This window comes from Haplochromis burtoni, unplaced genomic scaffold (assembly GCF_018398535.1).
Source record: "Haplochromis burtoni strain Fernald_Lab_line unplaced genomic scaffold, NCSU_Asbu1 Contig_173, whole genome shotgun sequence".
NCBI classification, from domain to species: domain Eukaryota; kingdom Metazoa; phylum Chordata; class Actinopteri; order Cichliformes; family Cichlidae; genus Haplochromis; species Haplochromis burtoni.
In genome coordinates this window covers 1,298,351-1,309,004 of record NW_024582534.1, presented here as the reverse complement: position 1 = coordinate 1,309,004, position 10,654 = coordinate 1,298,351, and the positions used below count along the sequence as shown (strand labels likewise).

Genomic DNA, 10,654 nt, shown 5'->3' with positions numbered 1-10,654 from the left:
TGAGTGCACTTCAGGGCGATCCTGCTGAGCCTTTTTATGCGTCTCTCTGTTCATACACTTGTTCTGGGAAAAGATATGTGTCAAAAGAAATCAGTTTAGTTACACTGCGTGCTGGAATACCAGACAGCAGAGAGAGACATAGCATGGAGTGAAGCACAGACAGAGAGAGACTCCTCTTTCTGCGGGTTGTTCTTGTGGTCTGAACTAGGACTGGGCAATATGGCCCAAAATTCATATCTCGATATTCTTTAGCCGGATGGTGATATATATCTCTATATTTTTTTAAAGCCATAAAGTAAGAACAAAAAGAGAGTTCTTAGTCAAAGCTGTGTCCCAGATCTCACACAGGCACTTTTATTAACATACAGGCAGATGTACATGAAAAAATTACTCAGAAATAAATTATCAGCATTTATTAAATAATAATGCTCCATAAATAAAATGAAAACAATGTTGTTTTTGTGCATAACAAAAAGCTCACAATTGTGCAGTCAAAATGTAAACTAATAGACCTGACCATAGGGCAGCTTCGATATAACGAATATATATCGGATGACGATATAAAAACGTCTTCGTTTCATTTTAGCTGATCGTTTGTTTTGTGGTGTCGCAAAATAAACTGTTTACGGAATATTTTTTCATTTGATGGTCACTGTAGTGGCTATATTAATTTGTTAAAGTTCTCTTTCTCTTATATAATATAACCACACTACGGACGGGACAAGCGCCTGTTTTTATGTTTCGTTAGCAACACACGTAAAACAATGGCATGGCTCCGCGTCGCTTGTTTGTTTTCTATTAACCTTTCACAATAAAGCTGAAGATCCTGTTGAGACTTTTTAAAATAAACTGAATCACGTGAAAGATGCAGAGTATTTACGGATGAGAAGCCGAAAAGAGTCGCCAGGTGCTAAAAATAAAAATGGACGAAAGAGAGGCAAACTTGCAGCTCCACAAGTATAATTATAACGTAACATAGACTATATCGATATAAACTATATTGTCACATCTCACATCTCATATCGATATATTTAAAAACTCGATATATCGCCCAGTCCTAGTCTGAACCCAGAAATTAAATTGATATTGGCAATCAAATTACTAAAACACTTTTAAGCACGATTGCTCAGTTGTTATCACTTTGCTTTGAGGCACCTGCTGTTGTTGTGTTTTGTCATTGTATGAATAAAATTGAAATTGAATTGAATTTTGCTTCATGCAAGGATTAGAGCTGGGCGATATGAGATTTTTTCATATCACGATATGTTTTTTTCATTTCAGGCGATAACGATATTATCACGATATAAGCCAAATAACTATATTTGTAAGATTTAAATGTGCCGTTGCTCACAAGTAAAATGTGAAATAATCAGCAGCTTGTTTTTATTTAAATATTTATTTCCCATAATAAGTTCAACAGGGTAGATGTACTTAAGGAACATGAGACTTTTTCAGATAAATAAAGGCAAATATTGCAAACTACACAAAAGGCAGCCGCTAAAGCGTTTAAGTTTCAAAATAGAACAAACGAAACAGACTAAATTGTCAATTCCACTTAGAAACAAAATATTAATTCTAAAAATAAATCTTAGTTTGTTTTACAGAAGAACAGACAAAACTGACTAACTTTTGTCAATATCAAATAAACTGAGAACTAAAAGGAAATTCTCAATCTCTCCTTGTTGTATAGCTGAGCTTTTCAAACAGTTTTAACAGTTACTTTAGTCTGACAAAAGCCGAATGACGAATTAGCGCTTCCAGTCAGAGACTGAGGCTACGTCCACACGTACACGGGTATTTTTGAAAACGGAGATTTTCCGTTTTCGTTTTAAAAAATAATCCCGTCCACACATAAAGGCAGAAATGAAGGAAAACGCTGCTATGAACATGCCAAAGCAGCAGGTGGCGCTAGATTCCTAACCGTGCAGAAATGTTGGCCAATCAGAAGTCTAGAAGCCTCGGTGGGAAAAAGTAAACAAAGCTGGGGCATAGAAGCAGAACCAGAGTCGTATGTGTGGACGACAGTAACTGTGTGTATATGTAAGCATTTAAACACTGCAGAGAGTAGAATTAACAGTAACAGTATTGTAGAAATTCATTTCACCGAAACAATAACGTGGCGCACAGTGTGACGCATGCACCAGTTTATTGTATTTCCAGACTTGCTTTCGGCACATTTACAGTGCACGCTACTCTGTTTTTTGTCAGACTTGAAATAGCCGAAATACCTTCACACTACGGAACTTCTATGGCTCTTCCGTTCGACAATCTCTCCGGCTTGGAACCATCATCTGTTTTCTCTTCGGTCACGCTCGGTTGATTTTTCTAGTCGGCACACTCATTTCCTCCATTACCGCTGGCTCCATTACCCGCTGGCTGCTTCCCAAACAAACACACGTGCGGCTTGGCATGTGCTGTGTAACAAGTCACGCGACGTGACGCTGCGGCTGTGATTGGTTCGGCTCTGCGCTACTTAATTTGGATTGGCTGACCTTTTTTTTTTTTTTTTTTTTTTTTTTTTTTTAAGAGGACAAGAGCGGCGAGGTCTATCGCGATAGCTTAATTTCTCTATCGAGTAAAAGTTATATCGCGATACATATCGTTATCGTTCTATCGCCCAGCTCTAGCAAGGATTTCTTTGAGGAACTTTGAGTACTTAACCGAGGCATAGACCTATAACTGGAATTAAACACTGGAGGTTCCCACTGGTCCTAATATTTAGGATGGGTTAAGAGAATAATCTTCTTATGGGGATCAAAAAGCTGGTGTCTTTCTGGGACCCTTTAAAGTTGTGACATTCAGATGAAGTACTCCAGGGTTTACAACAAGTTTGTATATATAGTGGGTCATGTACAGGTCCGAGTCCCCTGCACAGAAACCCTGATATCCATCCAACCATTAGTTTTTGCATAATAAAAAAGGTTAAAATGCATAGAATAAAGTGCTTTCTTGAATTATGTGTGAATGGGTAAATGAGGTTTAATACAGTTGTTTTCAGATGCCAGTCTGTCTACCATTGAGTCTCTAATCCCCTCCATTGAAAACCATGACCTTTGACCTTTGTATGAAGGGCACTGCAGGTGACAAGGAAGGTGGACATTCTGACACCACTTGGAGCATTATACTACAACACAGGTCGCTACGAGGAGGCTTTGCAGGTGTACAGAGAAGCTGTGGCCCTGCAACCGGAGAGCACCGACATCTGGCTGGCTCTCGTGAGTAGGCATACATACTTAGACTTACTAAGAATAGCATTTAGTTTCTTGTGCGTTAGTTGGAAAGGAGACCACGTGCTAACCATAACTTGTTTCACACAAAAACTCTCTATGTATGTTTCAGGCTCAGGTTTTAGCAATGGCTGGTCGTACCAAAGAGGCAGAGAAGATGATGCTCGATGTCATATCCAGAAAAGGCAACTGCATAGAATGTTACCGCCTCCTGTCTGCAATCTACAGCAAGCGTGGCAACTACACAGAGGTAGGTATCGCGTCTGCTTTACATAAGAGCAACTGCTAATGATCTTTCTGAATCTGTTGTGTTAGCACCAGCAGCGTGTACGGCTGTCAGTGTTTATGACCCAGTTTGACAGAAGAGATGGTAAATGGACTGGTAGTTATATGGCGCCTTTCTACTCCAACTGAGCACTCAAAGCACTTTTTAGTACAAGCTGCAATCACTCTCAAAAATATTCATACAAGTGTCATCGGGACACTTGTATCCACTGACACTCCGATGCATTGGTATCTTTTTTTTTTTTTTGCCTGTCCCATTTGGTTCTTTAGCCGTCAGAATTGTTGTCTGAAGACCAACAAGGATACCCAATGGATTTATTTTGCCAAATGGATCATCGTGGCATTGCCGTATTGGTCCATTTGATCGACCTTTGTTTTTATTATTTATTTTATTTTATTTTCAGTTGTTACAGACGGGACAGACATGAGTGAGGGATAGGAAAGGGAGAAAGAAAGAGGAAGGAAAAGAAAAACAGAAGGGGAGAGGGACAGTGAGAAAGGGGGGGGAAAAAAAATCTCCTGGATCACCTGTTGAGAGAAGAAGAATAGAAAACAAGCAAAAAAAACCAAAGCAACATACTAAACACAACACCATCGCATTAATCTAGCTAAGTGTAAACAGCAGTAAATACTAAATATTCAATGTTGTTGTGCAGCACGCAGGACAGACAGCGCACAATGTGCTTTGAAGTAGCAGCCAAGAAAGGTGTAATTTAAGTCTATACGAACAGTGAACACCCGTGTGCACACCTGTGTGGATCACGCGCTATTCAAATGGTTTCCACATGTAATGGTCTGCAAGAGGATGTAGAAAGCCATAGCCCCGTCCCCCAGGGCATGAAGCAGGCATGGAGGAGATCCAGGCCCCAGACATCCAGAGGCCCCAGAGTGCGAGAGCCCAAGGAGGACCACCGGAGGGGCATCCGTGCCACCCTCATGGGAAGGGCTGAGGATCCCCAGACGAGGCGTCACCCAGTAGCCACCGAGCAGAAGCTAGAGGGGGCTGCACCGGCGTGCCCGCCGGCTCTGCCGGCAGCCAGCTGTGCCAGAGTGAACCGAGCCGCAGGCCCAGAGGCCGGAGGCCCGAGGGCCCCCCGCACCCCGGAGGAGGCCTGACCGAGCAACAGGCGCCAGGCCCCGCCAGGTAGCCACCGGGAGTGAGCCGGTACATACCTGAGTGCCCAGCCCCGGACACCAAGAACCACCAATGCACCGACCCCTGAGGGCATCAGTCACCGGCAGGGAGTGTGGTGAGGGGAGATAGGCCTTGGAGGGCCTGGGAGTTCCCAGAGAGGTGGAGTCTAAGACCCGACCTGACATATAGACACAGACAAACAGGCACACACAGACACAAACATGCATTCCCACCCTCATGCACACATATACAAACACTCAGCACTCACCCAACGTAAGGATTGACATAAATGGACATGTACACACAATCACACTCCCCAAACATACTCTATACCCCGGGTCCAGGTACCCTCGCCCCCAGAGGGGGAAACAGAACCCAGACCCAAGAGATGTTACCCTTCCCCCCGGGGTGGAGGCAAGCAGACCGTCCCAGGCTCCGCAGCAGCAGGGAGGCCAATCGGACAGCCAACATCTCCTCCCAGCCCCCCCGCCCCGATGGCTAGCAGAGAACGGGGGTGTGTGAAGACCCCATACATCCCTCCTCCCGCTCATGTGTAGTGTTGCTGCGTGTTTGTCTAAAGTGCATTTAAAACAAGGGAGAGCATGGTGCTGCTGCCAGAGAGCAGCAGGTGTTAGCACGGCCCCTCCCGAGAACCCTCAATGTCTACATGGATTTAAAATTGAGAGGTGGGCACCAGCGCCAGAGGTAGGTTTGAGTACACAGACCGTCCACTGGACGCCGTTAACGTGCCCACCCTCAAGGCCCTATATATATGTGTGTGTTATGAGAGTGTAAGTAATGTGGATGTCTAAGTTGTGAGATAAAATTGAGGCACAGGTGGCCAGAAGGGGACAGAGGGGGGGAATGTCTCCCCTGCACCCTGGTGACACACCCGCACCCCAAGGCCCTACCTGTGTGGGTGAGTGTGGTGGAGCGGGAAGAGGGAGGTAGCCGGGGATGGGGAGGAAAAGGAGGGAGGGGAGGATGCCCCTCCCTAGGGCCAGCTCCCCCGCTGACCCCAGTAGGCACCCCCGTCCTCTGGTACCCACCAAGGCAAGGGAGCCCAGGTCCATCCAGACCGGGGCCTACGGTAGCACTGCCAAGCCCCACAGGACCCGGGGCAGCCCACCCTACCCCACCGCAGAGGAAACTGTACCCACCCCAACATTCAATCGTCTCCCATACTACACAAGACAACAGACACCCAGGTTAAGTTTATTCTCCACCTTTCCTATGTCTCTCCCCCACCTGCAGAGTGGACTCCTGCAAGGATGCATTGGTATCTTGCCTAAGAATTCTTTGACATGTAGATAGGGTTAGGTATTGTTTAGGTTTTATCCGATACCGGTGCCAAACCGATACTTTTGAAACTGTGCCGGTGCTAACTCCGGGTCCGATAACAGGCACCACACCCGCAGTAGATGTGCTCGGTGTGAGGTCTCACAGCAAGCTATCAAACACAACACATTTCTCGGCTTTTAAAAAAACGCTATGCGTCGCCAGGCGTGTCATCAGATTCGAGGTGTTACCTCCTTTGACAGTATCACAGTATCAGCTTAAAGCACTTGTTGCAGGCTGCTGAGTTTGCATCTTTTGCTGTGAAGTACAGCCAGACTTTTGACCACTTCGCCTTGGGCATTTTTAATCTGTAGCTCTGCTCTAAAAGAACGTATGTACCTGGGCCCACCTACTATCCTCAGAAACGTAAAATGATTGGCTAGAATCCAAAGTGTATGACATCTCAGGGGGGAAAAAAAAAGAACCACCGAAATAAAGCACCGAAATGTGCGCTGCTTTTCGGTCTGGTTACTACCATTTACCGGTACCCATCCCTACATGTAGACTGGAGGTGCTGGGAAGACTCCTCCAGTCTGGCAGACAGCCCAGCAACAGCCACTCCTTCGGCACATCTTACCAATCAGTCAAGTCTGGAGTGTAATGATTCGTGTGTTGAATGATGATACATGAATGTATGCCTTGCACAAACCAAGGTGGTAGAGAATCTTATTTATATACAGTACAAGACTGAACGTAAGTTTATATGTATGTAGATGTGTATGTGTAGGAGAAAAACCTCCTAACATATGGGTAAGACGCTGTTATGCATTCTAAATCATCCTCATATCCCTGACCATCCCATGAGGCCAATGGGAAATTAGGATTCAGTTGTCATTTCTTACAAAAATCTGCCCCAAAATAACAGGCGATCGTGGCTCAAGAGTTGGCAGTTCGTCATTTACCATTTGTAATCGGAAGGTTGCCGGTTCGAGCCCCGGCTCCGACAGTCTCGGTCGTTGTGTCCTTGGGCAAGACACTTCACCTGTTGCCTACTGGTGGTGGTCAGAGGGCCCGGTGGCGCCAGTGTCCGGCAGCCTCGCCTCTGTCAGTGCGCCCCAGGGTGGCTGTGGCTACAATGTAGCTGCCATCACCAGTGTTTGGATGTGTGCGTGAATGGGTGGATGACTGAACGTGTAAAGCGCTTTACAAATACAGGCCATTTACCATTTACCATAACAGTAACATTTTCTCTCATAGAGAGTTTATCAAAGAGTCGTTGGTAGACTCTGCCATGTTAATATACACTGATTTAAAAAAACAAAGCAAAAACAAAAAAGAAGCATTTGAGAATGTTTTCAAATTCACCATCTGGCCCTGAATGGACGGATGGATCTGGAGCTTCAGTTAATAAACAAGCAATTTTGACATTTTCTCCCTGGCTCTGGACTAGAGCTATGATGTCACAGCCCGCTGATTAGTTTTTGTAAGTAGGATAATGATAAAGTTTGTGATTACAGGAGAGCTAGCAGCAATGCAATCAATGAAAGGCACTGTGACAGAAAGTAAGTAGTTAAAGGAAGTGACCGGATAGGCCTGAATAGACTTGGACTGAAATGGGACAAACTGGCAGCTGTTACAACTGATGGTTGTCCAGATCTGAGAGGGAGAAGTTCTCAGATGCAGAATGGGCAGAATGGGAGTCGGATCCTGCATTTGCTGTTGTGATTATACTTAACGTTTTCACCTCAGACATTGAACCTGATACTAATGCACTTGTTCAAGCTTAGATAAGACTAGATTTCTCTTACCAAGCAAGAAAGAAGAACTGAGAAACTGCAGGTGAAGTTGTTAATTTACAAGCAAAATAATAATAGCACTTTCTTAAAAACTTTGATGCCTTCACTGTTCATGGAAACCTCAACATTGACATTTACCTGAAGCCAACACACACAGACCAGTATCTCCTCTTTGACTCCCACCATCCTCTAGAACACAAACTTGGAGTAATCAGGACCCTACAACACCGGGAAGAAAATGTTCCCTCTAAGCCAGAAGGGAAAGAAAGGGAACACACACATAAAGCAAGCCCAAACAGAAACAGAGTATGCTGTGTAATGCAGCGAGCAGTGCTCAGACCTCTACGTCTGCATTTAAAGGATAACGGTCACTCTTTCAAGGATGCCAATGTTCACATGGTTTAAAAAAGGAGTGTGATTGACTATGTTTGAACAGAGGTGGTGGCTTACAACACCAAGTGCCTCCTACAATGCAGTTTTGAGATCCCCTTCCGAGCACTTTAATCCCCACTAACATCTTGCATCAAACATCTTCAAGAAACTTGAAGATGTCCAGATGTTTTTCTTTCCAAGCTCCTTAGACTACCACATTTGACTGAGAGCCTACACACACATACAGTCAGACTAGCATGTAGAGTTCGACAGGTCTGTTCACCTGCAATTTATATGTGTGTGTGTGTGTGTGTGTGTGTGTGTGTGTGTGTGTGTGTGTTCCAGGCTCTGGAGGCTTTGGACAAGGCCCTGCAGCAGAATCCCAGTGACCTGACAGTGAGAGCAGAGCTATATTTTTCCAAAGGGAACCAGCTCAGAGAGATGAACCAGCTGGACCGAGCCTTTGAGGTACTACAATCTGCACTCTCTGTCACACACAGACTTATCATCTTTCCCCTCTCATATTTTTCTCTCTTTTTCTTCCTGTAAGCAACATGGATTTTCTGTAGCTGCTAATGATGACTCTCTGTCTTTGTTTGATTCTGTGATGCAAACAGTAATGTACAGGGTTCGTATGGGTGTTTGAAATCCTTGAAAATGCTTGAATTTTAATGTTGTCTTTTCAAGGTTTTGAAAAGTGCTTGAATTCAAGATGTGGTGCTTAAAAGTGCTTGAATTTGACCCCGAAAATGTATGAACCCTGAATGTAAGAAACGATGCCAGGTACAAAATTACATGGTCTGCAACTGTGCTTAATGCTAACTCAGTCACTTTTACTTTTACTTTTAAACAAAGTATTTTTCTGGTCTGGGCTAATCTTCTCAAGATATTTACAACAAATCACTAAATTTGATCAGCAAAACTGTTTTTTAGACTCACAAATCAAAGCAAAATCAAGTTGTCTTGTAGAGTGTTTTTCCTCCCACTACAGCAGGGGTGGCGAATTGAGGGCCGGTGTCCTGCAGGTTTTAGATGTGTCCTTGGTCCAACACAGCTGATTCAAATGGCTAAATGACCTCTCACATGCTTGAGTTCAAGGCCTGTAACATCATCTTGAGTGTGGACCCATGGAACGCTAGGACTGCCATAATGAATTAATTAAATACACCATTAAATAATTAATTAAATGTGGCAATAATTAATAAAAATTGGAAATAATTAATTTAATTACTTAATTACACATTAAATTAATTATATTGACACATTTAATTAATTATTTATTTCACATTTTAATTAATTATTGCCACATTTAAATAATTATTTAATGGTGTATTTAATTAATTCATTTTGGCACAGTTGACTCCTTCAGGTCTCACCATGAAATAATTTTATCTGTCAGCCTCACCCATCAAACTCAGGGGGCGGGGTTAACGCTGATCGAGTCAAAACCATTGCTTTGGCCTGGTGGCCATTGTTTCTAGCACACAACAACCGGCATGTGGAAGCTAACAGAACTGAACTTTGAAAAACCCTGTTTGTGTGTCACCAAATACCGTTTTAATATTTTTTTAGCCGAGAATGTAGTGGTTTAATCTTCATGTGTCTGGTCGGTTTGTCAAGATACAGCCTCTTTGCAAAAGTGCTTCGATGATTTCGGAGATGTCTGCCCAGTCTGACGGCAAAGCGTGGGATAGACCCGCTCGCCTCGCAAGCAATCGAGCTGTTATTGCCACTGGCAAAGCGCAGGCCTGGTACACAGCTGTAATAACCCCCGCTGACACTGACTTTTTTTACTGAGGTTATATTTATCGGAGTTTTATTTCCTGATGTTCTTATGTGTCCTACGTGTTTCAGTTGCCAATTCTGAATTATAACTAACATTAAAAACATGTTTAAGGAGAAGAGAGAGCAAATAAATTCAATTAACAGCTGATCTTTGGGTTTTTGTTCAGTAATCAGCGTTACCTGTGTATAAACGCATAAAAGAGATAACGTTGGTGTTTCTGTCATGTAGTAACTGCTGGCTTTAACTGTACAAAGGTTGTTCGACACTATGAAACACATACAGACTTCATGATGTTCGGCTAATATTTTTATTGTGAATATTAATCCTGGGGGTAAATGGCCCTGTACACCACGGAGCGAGGTCAGCATATCCACGATATCCTCAGCTCCATGAGTTAACAGAGTTTCCCAGCTGACTATCTAACTGTCATCTACGAATATGTCACGGCTCATATCAATATGATTTTACAGGAAATCATCCTTATTACTGCCAACTATTCAAGAGATGTGAAAATCTACAGCATAAAGAACACAAAAATATAGCAGTCTAACGCAACACTATAACAGATGAACCGTCAGTTTGTCGCAGATCAAAGTGATTGGTTGAACAGGTGTGATCTGTGTTTTCTGCATTTTCATCAGCGTAAGAGACTCAGCAGCAGATTAGAATAACAGTTATACATTTAATAAATCACAAAATTAACAAACCTGTTCGGACAGTTTGAGTTTGTATTCCCTCAGCTGCAGACTCGCCGTTGTTTAAATGTTTGAGAGAT

At 43.5% G+C, this 10,654-nt stretch overlaps 1 protein-coding gene across 1 annotated transcript in view; it reads left to right on the top strand.

The window, feature by feature from the left end:
• Positions 1 to 10,654, top strand: part of tmtc1 (transmembrane O-mannosyltransferase targeting cadherins 1) — a 42,825-nt gene that overhangs the window by 14,581 nt on the left and 17,590 nt on the right. Inside the window, exon 8 of the mRNA XM_042225509.1 lies at positions 8,439 to 8,561. Coding sequence (XP_042081443.1) covers positions 8,439 to 8,561 — 123 coding nt within the window. The remainder of the gene's footprint in view (positions 1 to 8,438; positions 8,562 to 10,654) is intronic.